Source organism: Lactuca virosa, chromosome 7 (genome assembly GCF_052849685.1).
Source record: "Lactuca virosa cultivar CGN04683 chromosome 7, Lactuca_virosa_CGN04683_v6, whole genome shotgun sequence".
Taxonomy (NCBI): domain Eukaryota; kingdom Viridiplantae; phylum Streptophyta; class Magnoliopsida; order Asterales; family Asteraceae; genus Lactuca; species Lactuca virosa.
The window spans coordinates 153,282,497-153,300,922 of NC_136432.1; the positions used below are offsets into that span (position 1 = coordinate 153,282,497).

An 18,426-nucleotide genomic window follows, 5' to 3' on the forward strand; every position below is an offset into this window, starting at 1 on the left:
TAATGAATATATATATATATATATATATATATATATATATATATATATATATATATATATATATATATATATATATATGTGTAATAGTATATTCTGGTAGAATGATTCATATATTGTGTTTTTTTTGTTATTAATAAGTGTAACATTCGCATAGAAAAGTATATATATTTTTTTTCTTTTCTAAGAATGTAATGATATTTTTTTTAACTTGTATCCAAAATTTTGTTATTCTTGAAGAAGTTCATTAAATCAAAATATATATTATGTCAGAATGTGTAATTATTGTATGGTTCCAATCATATTTGTTATTTTTCAATATATTGATAAACATATTCCGTTAGAATTTTCGAATTAAGAGAATTATCATTCATACAATCAGATTTTTAAAAATTAATAGAATCTATTTTCCTTAAAATATGTAATTTTCCTTTTTTAAATTTATGTTAATTGACTAAAATACCCTTAGAATGAAATTAGTTGGTATTTTTTAATTATATTTAATTTAATAATATGTATTATTCACTTTCCAAAATTAAGTAAAATGATTGGCCCACAATTATGCATACAATAACACAATACTTAGTTTGAATAGAATAACCTAGGCTTATATATATATATATATATATATATATATATATATATATATATATATATATATATATATATATATATATATATATATATAGAGAGAGAGAGAGAGAGAGGTAGGTTCAAATGTTTCTCACATCTATTGTGTGCTAGATTGCACCAATACGAATTTAGTAAAAATTAAATTGTTATTTAATCAAATAAAGACAGATATTAAATGATTTCCATAATTATATGTATATTAAATGATATTCATACTTATAATTCTTTTTTATGAAAACTAATTAAATTCGTCATTCATGTCAACAATAATATCTCTTCAAAATGAATTCGTGTCTGGAACAATATCGCTTGTTCCCAAAAATATCTAGATAAATGTGGCATCACAATTAACATGGTAATGGAAAAACAATCAACAAATGGAGCTGGTGGTTCGAACTGGACTTGCCCCCTTAGCAGCAATGGTGATTATCAATTCAACATATTAAGGAAGAAATTAGACAGTTGCAGTTCTGTTGATATCGATAGGTTCAAATGGGTGAAGGAAATTCCAATCAAGGTGTCGACTTTCATATGGCGAGCAAAACAGGGGTACATTCCGACATTTGTCGCTTTATCGCAAAGAGGTGTCAATGTAACCTCCACAATGTGTAGAGGTAGAAGAAACATCAGATCATATGTTGATTCCATGCTCTTACGCAAAAACGGTGATGAAGTTGATATTAAAATAGTGTAACATTCAACCTGCAAAATTTTCCTCAGTTCATAACATACTCGACTACACATCCAATTGGGGGAATTGCCCAAAGAAAAAAAGGAGATTGCTGGGAATTTTCTATGAAACTATGTGGAGTATTTGGAAGTCACGGAATGACAGGGTGTTCAATAACAAAAGGCTGCAACCGACGAAATTGGTGGATATCATTATGTCGACACTATTCATTTGGGTCAAATACAAAGGTAAAACCGATTCGATTAGGTGGTCAAAGTGATGTCTAAACCCTTTTATTGGGTTGTAATCTTTTTATTTTCCTTGTTTTTGCTTTGGCTTCCTTTCTTTGTTGTACTTTTCCTTAGCAACTTGTTGGGGCTCTCTTTTTTATATAATTCTCCATTTTCCGGTTAAAAAAAAAAGAAGAATAATAATGTATTCTAGAAGAATAAGAGTGTATTCTAGTAGAATACACTCTCATTCTTTATATTCCATGCAACTTTATTGTATTTTAAGTGAGTGAGTCCTGAAACAAAACACGAACCCATATATAAAAACTTAAATGCGAATTCATTCTGAAAGAATGTTATTGCTGACATTAATGACAAATTTAATTAGTTTCCATAAAAAGAAAACTATAATTATGGATATCATTTAATATAAATATAATTATGGAAATTATTTAATATCTATCTTTATTCTATTAAATAAGTATTTAATTTTACTAAATTCCTATTGGTGTATTCTAGCACACAATAAATATAAGAAACACATTAACCTAGTCTTATATATATATATATATATATATATATATATATATATATATATATATATATATATATTCAATGTCAACCTTTTATTTCCTTCGTCATTCGTCCCAATTTTCGTTCCGTTTATGTGCTTAGCGTCTAAGTTGGTTGTGGAATTCGTAATGATTATTTTAGTATATTTAAATTGGATAAGGTACCATTTATAGCAACGTACTTTTTGTGGTTTGAACCGAAAAACCATAAACCCACGAACCTACCGTTTTAAAACTGAAAACCCATAAACCCACCCACAAGCCCATGCATCGTTTTAAAACTGAAAACCCATAAACCCACCCACAAGCCCATGCATCGTTTTAAAACTGAAAACCCATAAACCCGAACTGAAAAACCGAAAAAACGTTCCATGCCAAAACCGAACCCATACAGGTTTAAAAACCAAAAAAGCTGACTTTATACGGTTTGGTTCGGTTTTAACAAAATAACCCATTAAAATTGACCCATGTTCAGCCCTAGGAAATTTTCATCTATCACTCCCTCAAAATATACAACAACGAGATGTTGCACTCTACAATAATATGAAATATGGAAAAAAAAGGTACAATGCTTTCTTCTTCCGTAGGGGACTTCCACTAGAGGGATGGTGTTCACTGCAACATCACTGCGGTGCCAGGCATAGCCGGTGGTATGGGGGGGGGGGCAACAGCCTGGTTTTTTAAGGGGCCCATTTTTTTTAATATATTCAATTGCAGCCCATTTTTTTATGTCTTAGCCCAAATCTTTTTTTAGTCCACAAACTAGATAGCAGGTGGGTAGTAAAGGCTTCATCGTTTATTCATCAATTGACAGTTATTATTGATTAATTGATTATTAGCGGCTTAGGCGCTTTTCGCATCCGTGACTATCAATTCGCTGCGGCAGAAGAGAAGGAGAAGCATTGAAGATTGATAATTCATAAGTTCATATAAGGTAATTGTCTAATTGATTATTCACTTATTCAGATAATCAGATTAATAGTTTTATTAGTTTATAATTGAATGATGATTGATGAGCAATTGAACTTGAATCATTATAGAATAATTGAAGTTAAACTTGAATCATAATCAGAATTCACTAATTCAATTAAGATTGAATGTTGTTTATGTGATTATTGATTGAATTTTGAAATTAAGTTGAAATCAAAAATCTGATTATATGATTGAATGTTGAAATTCTGTTGAATGTTGAAACTGTGATTATTATGATATTATCTAAAATCTGAAATTGTTTATTTGATTGAATGTTGAAATTTTGTTGAAATTTATCAGATGCTGAAATCAAATTATCAGATTATGTTTTTTATATTTAGTTGAATATTGAAAGTTGAAAGTAATGAACTTGTAGTGATGAAGTCTAAACAACCATCCGGTAGTAAAAAACGTAAAAGGATAAAACTAGAAGAAGAAAAGAGAAAGGCTGATGTTGGTGCTCTAGATAAGTTTATTCATAGACAACCTGTTGAAGAGTCTGTTGAAGAGCATGTTGAACACCAAGAAAATGTAGAAGTGGAAGTAGAAGAGGCAGAAGAGCAAGAGCCCGTTAAAGAGCTTGTTGATATATGTGATCCAAGAAGGTGGGAAAAACTTAATTATGAAGAACTTAAACTTTTGGTTGAGAAAGGTCCTAAAAGAGATACTAGTATTATGTATGGTCCCTACGATAAATCTGGTAGACGATTTTCTGCAGCTTTATATACAAAAACTTTACCAAATTTGGAGAAGTGTGATAGAGAATGGCTAGTATATTCGAAAGAGCTCGGCAAAGTATTTTGTTTTTGTTGTAAAGTGTTTAGAAAACGGATTTCTAAAGGTAAATTAGGTGACGAAGGTTATTCAGATTGGCACCATGTTACCAGTAGAGTTAAAGAACACAAAATTTCCTTGGATCATCTCACAAATAGGAATAAGTGGTTTGATATGCGTAAAAGATTGAACTTGAATGAAACAATTGATAAAGTTCAATACGAGCAATTCAAGAAAGAAAAAGATTACTGGAAACAAGTCCTTTTGTGAATCATTGCAGTAGTGAAGTTTCTTGCTAAACATAATTTAGCATTCCGTGGATCAAATGAAAAGTTGTATAAAAAAGGTAACTATAGATTGTATATATATATATATATATATATATATATATATATATATATATATATATATATATATATATATATATATATATATATATTTTCCATTTCCAACAAATACCTTTTTGTTAATTATTATAATTGATTCCACTTCTTTTTTGTTAAATATATTTAACAAGTAATGGAAATTTTTCGGGTGTCATTGAAATGTTGGAAGAGTTTCACGCAATTATCAAAGAGCATGTGCGGCGGATCACAAATGACGAGCTTTATGTGCATTATCTTGGGCACACGATCCAAAACGAACTAATACTTTTGATAGCTCAAGAAATTAAAAAAGAACTTATCAAGACGATAAAGGAAGCAAAATACTACTCAATCATACTTGATTGTACTCCCGATTCAAGTCGCCAAGAACAGATGACTATAATAGTGAGGTATTTAAAGTTATCATATAATTCTGTTACTGTCGAGGAGTCCTTTTTTGGTTTTTTGAATGTTGATGATACCTCCGGAAAAGGACTATTTGATATTACACTTGAGGAGTTAAAGTCTTTTGGTCTTGAAATTGATAATGTGCGTGGTCAAGGATATGATAATGGAGCAAACATGAAAGGAAAACACCAAGGAGTGCAAAAGAGATTTTTAGATATAAATCCTAGAGCATTTTACACTCCTTGTGGTTGCCATTCTCTTAATCTAACATTATGTGATATGGCTAACAAGTGTGTTAAAGGAAAGAACTTTTTTGGATTCATCCAACGCATTTATACTATCTTTGCAAATTCTACTAAGAGGTGGGAAATCCTAAAAGATAATGTAAAAGCTTGGAGTCTTAAGTCATTGTGTCAAACTTGTTGGGAAAGCCGAGTTGAGAGTGTAAAGGCTATTAAAATGCAACTTGTTGACGTACGAGAAGCCTTACTTCAAGTTAGAGAAAAAGATAATGATGCTGCAATTGCAAGTGAAGCAACTTCACTAGCAGAAAAAGAACTTGGTGACTTTGAATTTTTGGTATCAACTGTTATCTGGCATGAAGTGCTAAACCATGTGAATATTGTGAGTAAAAAGTTACAGTCAAAGGATATGCATCTTGATAATGTTATTACATAAATAAACAAATTGATTGGTTACTTCAAGGATTATAGAGAAACTGGTTTTTTAAAAGCGATTGATGAAGCTAAGGACATTGCTATCGAAATGGGTATTGATCCAATATTTCCACAAAAGCGTTTGATTGAAAGGAAAAAAAGGTTTGGTGAGAGTTCAAGTAGAGAAGAAGTTTTATTTACACCTGAAGAGAATTTCAGAGTTAATTATTTCTTATACATTGTTGATCAAACTATTTCTTCTCTTGAGACAAGATTTGAACAATTCAAAGAGTATGACAAAATATTTGGTTTTTTATTTCCACATAATTTGAAGGGAATTGAAGATAAAGATCTTAAGTCGTCTTGAAAAAGCACTCAGGTTTGAAGAAAGATCGGATATTGATGCCGATGAACTTTATACAAAGTTGAAATTATTTGAGACATTGGAAACCAATGAATTTAGCAACCCTATAGATGTTTTGAAGCTTTTGAAAGAACTTGATTATTTCCCAAATGCAAGCATTGCATATAGAATATTGTTGACTATTTCAGTAACGGTGACATCTGCAGAAATGAGTTTTTCTAAGTTGAAGTTATTGAAGTCTTACTTACACTCCACAATGTCCCAAGAAAGACTTAGTGGTTTGACGATGATATCTATCGATAACGAAATCTTAGAGAGTATAGACTACGAAGAGTTGCTCAACCAATTTGCTATCAATAACGCTAGGAGAGCTTCACGGATCGTCGATTAACTGTTACGATATGTAATTATTCATTAAAATACTATGATTTTGTTATGTTTATTGCTATAAAGTTTATCGTCGTTTTAAAAAAAATATTAGTTTATGTAATTTTAATTCGTTACACTTTAAGGCCTAAGGGTCTTTTTTTTCCGGTTTGTCCTGGGCATTTGAATTCTCGGGACCAGCCCTGGTGTCAGGTCACCTCCATGTTGTGTGCGGGGCTTGTACTCTGTTGGGCATTAACTTCTAACTTTTATATTGAAAATTTACTGTTACATGAATTATTAAAAGAAAATATGGATATAAATAGAATTTTTTTAACTAAACAGGCAAAATCTTTAAAATAAGAATGTTATTTAATAAATAAATGTTTTCTCAAATTTAATAAAGAGAGTAACATCACATGATTTTTTTCACCAACGCACTAAAATTTTCAACTATATGATTTTGACGGGAAAACATTAAAACGACTGAATCGATGGTGGCCTGGAGGGAACGATGAAGAAGGTCAATACATTGACCGCGGCCTCTTCTCCTTTCTATACAAGTATACAACTTGTATAGACAGGTAGGAGCGCTAACCAACCTCCAACCACCAACGACCACCACACCACCACCTCCTCCCTTACGCCACCCCTTCCTCACCACCACCCAACCGAAACAACTTTGGCGCCATCGCCCTTAATTCTTGTGTGTCAAGATCTCATTTGGGTTTTTGTTTCTTGAGGTGGTTGTGGACGGGGTGGGTGTTGCTGTTGCTGTTGCCCTTCAATCAATTGATTTGATATCAAGATTATCAAAAATCAAAACCCCCCATTATTAGATCTGGTTTTGAAGAAAAAAAGTTTGCAATAGATGATGAACATTTTACGAAAAGACCCAGGTCTACCAACTGATTCATTCTACGAGGTTCGAGCTGGATTTTCCGATGGTCCCAAAACCAATTTTAGAATCAAGGTAAAACCCTTTCTTCATTTTAAGGATCGGATCAATTTTGTTAGCCAATTAACCCAGTTGGGTAATTGCCCTATCGAACGATCTTATATTGGTGAAATTCTTGCTTTCTGCTCTGTTTAATTCATTATGTTCTAGCTTTTTTTTTTTTTTTTTTTCTGAAACTTTTGTTGTTTTTAGGCAGTATTATTCGATCTTCAATAATCCTACGCCAGCTGTTTGATTGATTCTGGTGTTTTTTGATGAATTAGTTAATCTAGCAGGAGAAATTAGCACTTGTAATTACTTTTGGGATGTGACTTTCTTTGATGTTGATAGATTTAGTTAATCTACATATTATTTCTTACTTGTATATTTCAATTGTCATCATCATGATCGGTTTCTTGAAATTGTTACTAAAGCTTCTCAATTTTTTTATCAACTTATTAAGGCCGGAAAGACACTTAGTGAAAAAAGGTGGCGGGCTTCATTTACAGATGAAGGTTGTCTTGATATAGGCAAGTGCCTTAGTCGAATCTATCATGGAGTAAGTTCTCTACATCTCACCTCAAATTTGTTTAGGGATACGATGATGATGAGGAGGGTATTTAAGTCTTTTGCAATGAACAAAGGTCAAGAGTGAGTCCAAAAAGTTGTTTCTTTTGTCCTCTGACATAGTCTTAGTCCAATGCACGCAAATCACAATGAAAAACAAAACACAATACGACTTGTTATACATTGTTTTGTCTTGTTTATTTGTTTTTCATTGACCTTTTGTTCATGTACATTGATGAAAATAAGGGGATTCATCCATCAATTAGAGGAGAAGTGTGGGAAATTCTTCTCGGTTGTTATGATCATAAAAGCACATTTGAAGAACGAGAACAAATACGACAAAGACGAAGGTAATATTATCTTTTCTTCTTATAATATATCTACCAATGAACTTATGTGTCAAATATCCAAAATACTGCTCAATAAAGGGAAAAAAATGTATGCTTTTTGACCCAATCAAATGCCATGAATAAGATCATGATAAGGGTAAATAGGTAACTTTTGGTTTACTTTCAATTTTATATTTTCTTTATGTCTTCAGGGAGCAATATGCTGAGTTGAAAGAATCATGTAGCCGAATGTTTCCCACTGTTGGAAGTGGGAAATTCATCACAGCACGTGTGATCACAGCAAATGGGGATCTAATTCAAGATCCTAATGTGGATTTAGGAACAAATCCTGAAAAGCCTCCAACATTGCAATCTGAAGAAACTGGTAATTTTAAATTTCTTGAGCCATAAATTTATTAATGCTCGTTTGAGTTTCTTATCAATAAAATGCACTGACTTGTGTATCTGCAGTTGCTCGGGAGCATGACAAGGAAATAATTCAGTGGAAGCTGGCTCTACATCAAATAGGTTGATATATAGAAATATAATCACATGCTTCCTATGAATCATGTAACTATATATTTGTTTATTTATTTATTTATTTATCTGTTTGCATATTATTTTATACCATGTCTTAGTCCCTCTTCCTTTTTTCCCCATTAAGTGTTGTCTAGATAAAGTGTTATTTGGATAAAAAGAAGTTAGGAATTAATGGGTAAAGCCTCATTTCCCTGACTTTCTCTATTAGGTCATTCTTTTCTTTCACTTTAAGTCAAAGAAGAATGGTTAATCACAAAAATGGCCAAATCGGGAGGATGTTTTTATGAAAATGACCATTTTTTTTAAACATTTATCACAAAATAACCAACCGTTTTGCAAAATGACATAATATTTTGCGAGATGATGCTGTCATTTCGCAAAGAAAATCACATCTTTTTTCACCTTTTTAAGTTTCTTTTAATGTGGTGGGGCCCTTACTAAAGCAATTTCGAAAATTGCAAAATCCACTTTGCAAAATGGGTGGTTTTTTTTTTCTGATAACTGTTGGAAAAATGGTCAATTGTCAATTTTTTTTAACCCAAAAAGAAACTTTAGCAGATTATTATCCAGTCCTCATTAAGTTCATTAAGTCAAAAAGATACAACACCTTGGTAGCCAAAAAAATTGCATCAAATTCAGTTCAATCTATAATAGGTCTCAGTTTACCTTTTTTTTTTTTGTTTTTAAAAAAAAAAAAGTATTATATAACTTGTCTTCTTTTGAATTACAAATTTATCAGGTCTTGATGTGGTTCGCACAGACAGAACACTAATGTTTTATGAAAAACAAGAAAATTTGGCAAAACTTTGGGATATTCTTGCAGTCTATGCTTGGTTTGATAAAGATGTCGGTTATGGTCAAGGTATTTGATTATATATTTATATCATCAAACATTTATATTTATTATCTTTCAAGATTCCAATTTTAACCCCAATACACAAATCAGGAATGAGTGATCTTTGCTCCCCCATGATTATGCTTCTTGAAGATGAAGCAGATGCTTTTTGGTGCTTTGAACGTTTAATGCGAAGATTAGTAAGTGTATATATATATATTTTCGCCCAATTTTATTTATTTATAATTTCTTGATGATTAATAATTTTTTATACCCTTGAAGAGAGGGAATTTCAGGTGCACAGGAAATTCAGTTGGGGTAGAGACACAACTTGATAGCTTGGCTAATGTTACTCAAGTTGTTGATCCTAAACTTCATAGACACTTAGGTAAAGTTTCAAATATTTTTGATTTAAATTACAAATATGTTGTGAATTCTTTTCTCATTTTTAAATGTACAATTACAGAACACCTAGGTGGAGGTGGATACCTATTTGCATTCCGGATGCTTATGGTGCTGTTCAGAAGAGAACTTTCTTTTGGAGATTCATTGTACTTATGGGAGGTGATAAAAGTTATACCATAAAATCATAATTTTTTTTTTTTTTTAATTTATTTATGATTTTGACCTTGAAGTTTGTATGATTTTGTATTTTGAACCCCAACAGATGATGTGGGCTTTGGAATACAATCCAGAGCTTTTCTCATTGTATGAGGGAGGAGATGAAACAAACAGTAAATCAGATACTCTTAGATTGAAAAGAAAAGCCATTCGCCAATATGGGAAGTATGAAAGAGCAAATAGGAGAAACCGGGCCCGGGTCAAACCCGGATCCGAACCCGAACCCGGATCCGTTTCACCTCTCCCGATTTCTGTTTTTCTTGTAGCAAGTGTCCTTAAGGACAGGAGTGACAAGTTGTTGACTGAAGCTAGAGGACTAGATGATGTTGTAAAGGTCAACCCTTTGACTTTATTTAGAGAACTTAAACCCAAAATTAAAAAAAACAAAAAATGTCTTTTATTTTACGTGATGAGGTTTTCTTGAATTTTTTTGGTTTTGTTTGTGCAGATATTAAATGACATTTCTGGGAATATGGATGCCAAGAAAACTTGCACAGGGGCCATGAAGATTCACAAGAAGTATCTCAAAAGGTATTTTTGGAGACTGTGAATGAATGATGTTTTAAAATATATTTGAGAAAGTTTGTAAAAGTTTGGAGTTAATGGTGAAAGCTAATTTTCATTGTTTTCTATATTAAGTCATTCTTTCTGCATTAACTAAAAATAGAAACATCTGGCTTAATGTATTAAGACGCTAACCATCCCAACTCTCTCGTTAAAATTGGTGAATATTGTGAAATTTGTTTTTTGAAATGTAAGGGTAAAATGGTCATTTAGTCTCATTCAGACAAGAAAGAAACAAACCATATGTTATGCATACAACACTTTATCCAGATATACATCATTTCCTATTTAGCCACTTAACCTAGTGGAAAGAAAAAAAGAAACAATCCCTAAGTCTTTTTATCAGGTTCCTCAAGTCAAAAGTTATACTTTTCAGTTAATTAATTGTTATGTGTTGGCTGTTTCAGGCAAAAACGCCATAGCTTTCAGATTCCATGGCTTGTTTCAAACGCCTCTTAAGTTTGAGTTTTGAGGATAGTTTTCGCAATGTTGGTGTTGGAGGCAATTTGTTGTGAATTGATATGATGGTCATTTCATTTGACTGTGTGTGATTCTTTTTACAAGACAAATAATAAGTCATTTTTGAATATATATATATATATATATATATATATATATATATATATATATATATATATATATATATATATATATATATATATGTAACAACAATCTCGTGAAATGCAAAGGTGCCTGTGTTTGTTTAAACTATTTTATACTATTAAGTCAATCGTAACGAATGTATATTGAGGAAATATAAAAAACTTGTTAATATAGAGGGAATGATTCATTTGAGATGGGGTTATTTTTGTGATATGGCGATGTGTTTCTGGCAAACACATTTTGGAGGCTAAAATTTTTAAAAAAAGGTTTAGAAAGTTTATATGGTATTAATTTTCATCATTTTTAATATCCAAAAAAATATAAAATAATAATCTGAATTCATACATTGGGCAGGATTTGGTGACGGTTGGACACTTGGGAATTACTTGGATATCTAAAATTGTGAATGTTATGAATGTTTGTAAACATTTTAGGAAGCTTTTCACATGAGAGTTGGGTCTTCGATTTTATATGGTATTTGTGTGATGATTCACTTGTACCTAGTAATTCGTACTAGTTTTCAAGTATCTACTCCATAAACATATTTTCCCTTGGGATTACCTTGGGAGTCTGTAAGAGCGAGGGAGGTTGGCTTGTAAGTTTGAGATGACTCGTAAATTGATTTTCATATACATTGTTTGACTTTTGATGAACTTTAGAATTTGTTGGTTTATAACAATATATTTAATATTTTTACTTTAGGATGTTTTTTCCTCAATTTTGATTTTGAAGCTTTTGATGATGTTTTGAGAAAAAAAAAAAGCAAGGGCTTTGAGCCTTGGACAATATATATTTTGTATTATGTTCTCCTTTTATATTGTTTTGGAATGTCTAGCCCTTAGGTTTTCATTAGACTTTAGGCTAATACACCATTTTGAGATGTACTCACGTCAACAGCGGTCTTATAATGATATTTTGGAAATTCAAAGAACTTTTTTTGGAAATGAAAAATATCATTAAAAAGCACACGCTAGCAAGAAGCTAGGCGAGGCAAAAGTACAATACAATAGAAGAAATGAAAAAACAATGACAATGAGATAATTAGGATAGATGAATAAAAGGCGAAAAACTCCAATCAACCTAATTGCTTATGTATTTACACCACACATAGGATAAGGAGATAATGTTGTGGGCACACCAGTTTTCTTGAAAACTTTGTCGTTTCTAACCATCCAAATGATCCAAATAAAACAGTAGAACACCATACTTAAATTCAACTTTTTTCTAGGACAATTCCCCCACGTTGCTGCAAAATTGATGAAGTCTCTAACCCCAGAAAAACTCTTGTGGAATACCACACCAATTGAAAATCATTTCTTGCATAGCTTTAGAGTACTTACAGATAATGAGAAGGTGATCAGATGATTCTATCTCCATATTGCACAGTGGGTAAATAGTGTTAGGAAGGTTAATTCCTCTTATAGCCAAAGCATCCGCCACTGGAATTCTACCCAGTGACGCTTTCCATATGAAACATCGCACCTTTAGTGAGATTATCTTCGCCCAACAGATATTATAAGAAGGTGATTCAAAGAACTTAGGTCTCGTTTGTTTTTCTACAAAAGTACTTTTTGAGCATTTTTCCCTTCTGGCGGGTAAACGTTTCTCAAATGCACGTCTTCTTCCGCAAACATGGAAAAAGACAAAAGACATTTAACCACTTCCAAAACAAACAACATTTTAGTATGGATAATTAGAAGACTTTTGTAATGTTTGAAATAGTTAAATGTCGTGATGATATCGTGTCTATTACATTGATTGTGATGATATGAGCAAGAGCATATTGAAGGCATGATCGAGGAATTAATATCAATTTCAGCTTTCCAAAATTTGATATACCTGCCAAATTTAGATCCTTCTATATAAAGGGTTTTGTAACCATTTCATATGCATCTATAATTTAATAATGAAAATATTTCGTTGTTCTTGCTTTCGTTTGGGTCATATGCCTTGGCATACTCCTTTGATAAATTGTTTGTAGTGTTGAAAACTTGGATGTTATATGGGACTTGTTTTTACAAAATGAAATTTATTTTAGTTTACATAAAAAAATAATATTGCACACAATAAAATCTGATTCAAAACGTTATTATTTGCATTTAATCGATTAACGACTTCTTCTATCATTCATCTTACTAATACTTTTGTTTAGCTTTCAAACAAAGTGCACTATATTCAGAACTACAATATCGACATTTTTGGCGCAAACTTTCGATAAAGTACAATGAAAGTCAAATCGTCACAAAAATGGCGCCGTTGATGGAAGAAAAAAATGAATCAAAATGAATGTAGAAAAGGCAATAATCACCGCCGGCAACAATCCTACCGGAGATTGACGACTTCCGACGGAACGTCTGGGCAATCTTCTAGGCAACGCACATTCTTCCCCGTTAAAGATTACCTTCGTCGGAAATCCATCTCCACCTGCAACACGAATTCCCGGCGTGTTTTTTTTCAAAAAAGATATCACCGATTGTTGCTTTCCCGGCACCGGTGGTTCCCCTGGTTTTGACCCGTTCGTCAACCCGATCAAGTAATTCAAACCCGGAAACCCCTTCATGAAAATCATCTTGTTCACCTTTCCCAGTTTCGTTCCATTGAACGAGTAAACATTCTCGTACCCAACAAACGCTTTCTTCAACTGAACGGCGAGAAACCAGTCCTCAAACGGCCGGCGTTGCCAATTGAACATCGTTATCCTCGCCGACCACCCGGTTTTGTAATCACTATCGAGATGCCAGTTCACGCTCATCGGACAATTATCCGGGCACGGCAGCTTTTTTGGTAAATCTATGTGTTTGATTTTCGCCCAAGCTTTTGCTTTAATCGTCCGATTAGCAAACGGAACTAGTAGCGCCTCCGCCGGAAGCGGCAGCGCTCTCGCATCCTTGTCGCATTTTCTGGTGTCTTCGTCTTCACAACCACACGCACACGTGTTGCATGGAACCACTGAATCAGCGTAATACGCCGAAAATGATACACAACACTTCGCCATTTTCGGTTTAGGTTTTGTTATGTTGCAGGTGATTTGATAACTAGCTATGGCGGAGATCGTGGCTTCGACGCCACTCGGGTCTGGTGTCTCCGTCGGGTCGACCCGGATCGGTTGACTACACTTGTAATGCGGGTTCACCACGCCTTTGATGTTCCAATTTTGAGGTGGATTTATTGCAGTTCGGTTTAAATCAGGAGGAAGTTTGAACACATTCATCTGAAAAACCGATTTCGCTTTAGTTGCGTTCATAATTTTCGATAGAATCTGTCCACCCCGGCAACAAAAAGGTAACTTTCCGACGTTGTCGTCGTCTTTCATGGTGGACGGAAGGTCGGAGATGGTTGGTTTTTTCTGACAGTTCATGACCTTTGAGAAATCCATATCTTGATAGTATCCTCCGGCAGCGCTGTAAAGGCATTCAGAAGGATCTTTCTTCCGAGTGAAAGCACCTCGCATGTCGTAAATAAACTCATTTCGCATCCATTCGAAGGTCAAGTTCCAATGATCGAGGCGTCCTAGAGGGTGGTGGTTGTCGATGGTGACCTGAGCTATGTAATTACCCTTAAACGACTGTATAATATCATATGTGAACGAAAGATCAGCTTTTCGACGTGGGAAAAATTTCAAGAGCTTCTTCTTCGGTTTAAATTTGGGATCTTTTGTGCAACATACGTGCATCGATTGTCCTGTTTCATTAACAGAGCAACATTAGTAACAGAAAATGCATATCATTTACTCCGGTGAAAGATACAGTGAGTCAGAGATAATCACGTACTGGCTTTGGTTGTTGCTTTAGGGCATTTAAAGCCTTCGTTTTCGAGTTTAATGTTTGAAGGCATGACATTGCCGCCGAGTTTCACCCCAAACATCGTCCCCTTGATCTTAACCTTCGCCGCCATCTGAGTCAAATCTCCGGCGGTATCAATGGCGGTTCTCAAATCCGCCTGTGGGTATCCAGTCAGGTGAGTTCCATTCTTCCCCACCTTCATCGGAAAACTGTCACCGTTGAGAATCGTCGCTCCGTCAACCGACACTAAGATCTCGTCGTGCTGGAAACCGATAAACGCCTGCCATGTTTTCAACTCGGTGGCGCCGGTGTTGACGACGGTTAACTGAGACTTGAAAGCCCATGGCTGTGCGGTGGCGTTCTTGAGACGTGGGTATTCTTTCTGTCGCGAATCGAAGCTGTATTGTAAGAAGATCCCATTACAGGCGTCGACCTCCTTTGGTAAGGTGATCGGAGTTTCTCCATCATCTTGAGCGTTACATATATGGAAAAGCAATAGGAGAAGCCATGATTTCCATGACATTCTCATGTCCTTGATTTGTTCCTCGTTTCAGTGTGGGTTGAAGACTGGAGATTAGAGGTGGTGGTAAGTTTTGAGTGGTGAAATGGTGGAGATCCGATCACCGGCGTACGGCGGAGGAGAATTGTTGGAGTGATGATATAATTAGAAAGGAAATAAGGTTGGGGGAGTGAGACCTGTTCAGCTTGCATTCTCTTCCCCAGTTTTAGCGCTTAATTAGGAAAGAGATGTAAAACAGTGTCATGATAATTTGATAATGGTTTTGCTGTATTTACAAATTTTGTCCTTTATTTTAGGTCGTTTATGCAGTTTTAGTCTTAAAGTTTTGTTTTCTTAAGTTTGGTCCCAAATATTTCTTAATACAATTTAATCCTTTATTATTATTCTTATTATCATTAATTTTCAAACTTATTTTTATAAGATATATAATACACTAATAATAAAGTTAGTGAACAATGATTTGGGTGCTCCGGCAACACTATTTTCTGACGAACGAGCATTCGAACAAATACTATTTTCCGATAGCATATTTTCTAACATCTATTTATTTAGTTTAGTGTTTATATTTTCTAAAAGTGTTATTTTTTTAAGTTGTACATAAATACAATTTTTACAAAAATTCTAAAATAGAAAAATAGAAAAAAAACTATTTATTAAATATATTGAGAAAATGTGATATGTTTAAAAAGAGTGATAATATTCGGCTTAGAGAGATAGTGAGAGAAAAAAAAATATGTATTTTTTGGTTCTATAAAAAAGAGGCGACAACAAATGTTTTGGTTCTATAAAAAGGAGGCGACAGACATACTAAAAAAAGATATATCATCCCTGTTTATATTTTTCTATAGTGTGTGCTTATCTATTTCACATATTAAAAATATTTACTATAAGTAGAAGTTTTCATCAAAAAAAAGTTATAAACACAAAGTTTTTACTATCATTTAAGTAATTGCGAGTTGGGAAAAGTATGTTCAATTCAATGATCAACCGAATTATGAGGTATTTTCATACAACTGTTATTTTTTTATTTTTATTTTTTGTAAGTTGTAACTTGTAGTGTGTGTTTCGTGTAGACAAATAATGTTCATACAAACGCATGTGAAGATTGTGAAAAGTATTTTCGATTCAACAATCAAACCATTTTTGAAGTATTTTTATATAAGTGTTTTTATTTTAAAAATTGTTTTTTTTATAAGTTGTAAATTGTAATGTGTGTTTTGTGTAGATGAATAATGTTGATACAAACGTATATGAAGGCAAAAGGAATGAAAACGAGAAAGAAAATAGTTACTTCATCAATGACTCAAGTTTTCAAACTAATATCGTATAAAATTTCAGTTCATTAACATATATTTGCAATAAGGTTGTCATTTAGAAGATTGCTAGTTATTGATTATTATATCATTTTCAGGTGTTCAATTCTTGCTTCTTATATTCTAAATGATCACATCAGCAAATGTTTTGGTTCTATAAAAAAGAGAGCATAGACATACTAAAAAGAGATATCATAATGTTTTTATTTTTCTATAGTGTATGCTTATCTATTTTCACATATTAAAAATACTTACTATAAGTAGAAGTTTTCATCAAAGAAAGTTATAAACACAAGGTTTTTATTATCATTTAAGTAATGATAAGTTGGGAAGAGTATGTTCAATTCAATGATCAACCGAATATATATATATATATATATATATATATATATATATATATATATATATATATATATATATATATATATATATATATATATATATATATATATATATTGTAAGTTGTAACCTATAGCGTGTGTTTCGTGTAGACAAATAATGTTCATACAAATTCATATGAAGATTGAGAAGAGTATTTTTGATTCAACAATCAAACGAATTATGAAGTATTTTTATATAAGAACTTTTATTTTTAAAATTGTTTTTTATAAGTTGTAACTTGTAACGTGTGTTTTGTATAGATAAATAATGTTGATACAAACGTATATGAAGGCGATAGAAATGAAAACGAGAAAGAAAGTAACTACTTCATCAATGATTCAAGTTTTCAAACCAACATGGTATAAAATTTAAGTTCATTAATATATATTTACAGTAATGTTGTCAATTAGAAAATTACTAGTTATTGATTATGTAACATCCCGTTTTATATAGAGTAAGTAAATAAATCAAGAACCCCGGGAAGTAATTATTATTATTATTATTTTATTGAGCTCAAAATGTAATAATAATTAGTGGGGTGTTGGTTTCGGGAAGCCAAATGACAAGAATTGAATCTCTGGGGGTGAAAGTGTAATTTTGGGACTTAATTTGTAAAGATCTTCATAAGTCGAGGGGTGTTTGGTATTATTTGGACTTAATATGTAAGGATTCATGGAAGCAGGGACTAAAAGGTAAGTTCTGGACTTGGATGAGAAGATTCTATAGAGGAGGGGCTGATTGGTAACATTTTGGACTTGATTTGGAAAGATTTTCAGAAGAGGGGGTCTAATTGGAAATCAGGTTAAGGGACCGGGTATTTAACCTCTCTACCCATCACCTTCTAAACCCTAACCCTAATACCCTCCTTCCAGCCGCCGTCACCACCCCAAACTCTCTCTTGCCTCTCCGATCGGTCGAAGCCCCAACCACCGGAGCGGCCACCTTGTACTCAACCTAATGTCGGGAAACGTGGATGCGTGCGTTACTGCCGTTGTTTGCTCGTTAGATCACCCCTCAGCCTTCGTCGCCGCCATGGAAGCTTTCATCAGCCACCTTGCGAACCTCCAGCCGTCACCATTTTCGGGGACGAGAACTGATGAGGTGAACCACCAGGATTGCTGCTTTGTTGCGCTGAAATGGTGAAAACATAGCCGCCGCTGCCTTTTTTTCGTTGAAGATCAAGCCGTCGTCGGAGGTGCTCTTCTGCCACCGTGAAATGGTGGCTGAGCTCATGAAGTCGTGAAGAGGATGCGTCGTATGACTGTGGCAAGGAAGAAACGCTGGCGTGGGCGGCTCCTAAATGCCATGACCGCCGTTAGCCACTGTTGCTGCCCGTTTTCCTTCGCCGTTGCCGCTGCCTCACGCCACCAGGTGGGTGGTCAGATTCCTTTCACGAGCAAGACAGTGTGGGTGTGTTATTTCATGTA

General features: G+C 33.4%; 3 protein-coding genes across 4 annotated transcripts; 2 read left to right on the plus strand and 1 right to left on the minus strand.

The window, feature by feature from the left end:
• Positions 1-4,393: 4,393 nt before the first annotated feature.
• LOC145127244 (uncharacterized) lies at positions 4,394-6,032 on the plus strand. Its single transcript, XM_079062466.1, has 3 exons — positions 4,394-5,245; positions 5,327-5,568; positions 5,612-6,032. Exons 1-3 carry the CDS (start codon positions 4,394-4,396, stop codon positions 6,030-6,032), a joined length of 1,515 nt encoding a protein of 504 aa, XP_078918592.1.
• Positions 6,033-6,477: 445 nt separating this feature from the next.
• LOC145124501 (rab GTPase-activating protein 22-like) lies at positions 6,478-11,704 on the plus strand. 2 transcript variants are annotated; one of them, XM_079059864.1, is made up of 13 exons: positions 6,479-6,980; positions 7,408-7,503; positions 7,758-7,861; positions 8,053-8,225; positions 8,312-8,368; positions 9,120-9,242; positions 9,327-9,415; positions 9,498-9,603; positions 9,682-9,779; positions 9,883-10,170; positions 10,285-10,367; positions 10,808-11,269; positions 11,358-11,704. In XM_079059864.1, exons 1-12 carry the CDS (start codon positions 6,879-6,881, stop codon positions 10,857-10,859), a joined length of 1,371 nt encoding a protein of 456 aa, XP_078915990.1. In that variant the 5' UTR covers positions 6,479-6,878; the 3' UTR covers positions 10,860-11,269; positions 11,358-11,704. The 2 variants fall into 2 exon arrangements, with proteins under 2 accessions (XP_078915989.1, XP_078915990.1); XM_079059863.1 differs by having other exon boundaries at positions 6,478-6,980; positions 9,498-9,779.
• Positions 11,705-13,242: 1,538 nt separating this feature from the next.
• On the minus strand, positions 13,243-15,471 carry LOC145127245 (COBRA-like protein 10). The gene is made up of 2 exons (XM_079062467.1): positions 14,774-15,471; positions 13,243-14,684 (listed from the first exon to the last, which is right to left on the minus strand). Exons 1-2 carry the CDS (start codon positions 15,312-15,314, stop codon positions 13,243-13,245), a joined length of 1,983 nt encoding a protein of 660 aa, XP_078918593.1. The 5' UTR covers positions 15,315-15,471.
• Positions 15,472-18,426: the final 2,955 nt, after the last annotated feature.

What these genes read in the sequence shown, in the direction of transcription:
- LOC145127244 (XM_079062466.1), top strand. Translation starts at nt 4,394, where the DNA reads ATGTTGGAAGAGTTTCACGCAATTATCAAAGAGCATGTGCGGCGGATC. An exon ending in TGCTAAACCATGTGAATATT is followed by an intron (nt 5,246 to 5,326) that starts GTGAGTAAAAAG and finishes GGTTACTTCAAG; the next exon opens with GATTATAGAGAAACTGGTTT. An exon ending in AGATTTGAACAATTCAAAGA is followed by an intron (nt 5,569 to 5,611) that starts GTATGACAAAAT and finishes CATAATTTGAAG; the next exon opens with GGAATTGAAGATAAAGATCT.
- LOC145124501 (XM_079059863.1), top strand. Translation starts at nt 6,879, where the DNA reads ATGATGAACATTTTACGAAAAGACCCAGGTCTACCAACTGATTCATTC. An exon ending in GCTGGCTCTACATCAAATAG is followed by an intron (nt 8,369 to 9,119) that starts GTTGATATATAG and finishes CAAATTTATCAG; the next exon opens with GTCTTGATGTGGTTCGCACA. An exon ending in CACAAGAAGTATCTCAAAAG is followed by an intron (nt 10,368 to 10,807) that starts GTATTTTTGGAG and finishes TGGCTGTTTCAG; the next exon opens with GCAAAAACGCCATAGCTTTC.
- LOC145127245 (XM_079062467.1), bottom strand. Translation starts at nt 15,314, where the DNA reads ATGAGAATGTCATGGAAATCATGGCTTCTCCTATTGCTTTTCCATATA. An exon ending in TAAAGCAACAACCAAAGCCA is followed by an intron (nt 14,685 to 14,773) that starts GTACGTGATTAT and finishes TTAATGAAACAG; the next exon opens with GACAATCGATGCACGTATGT.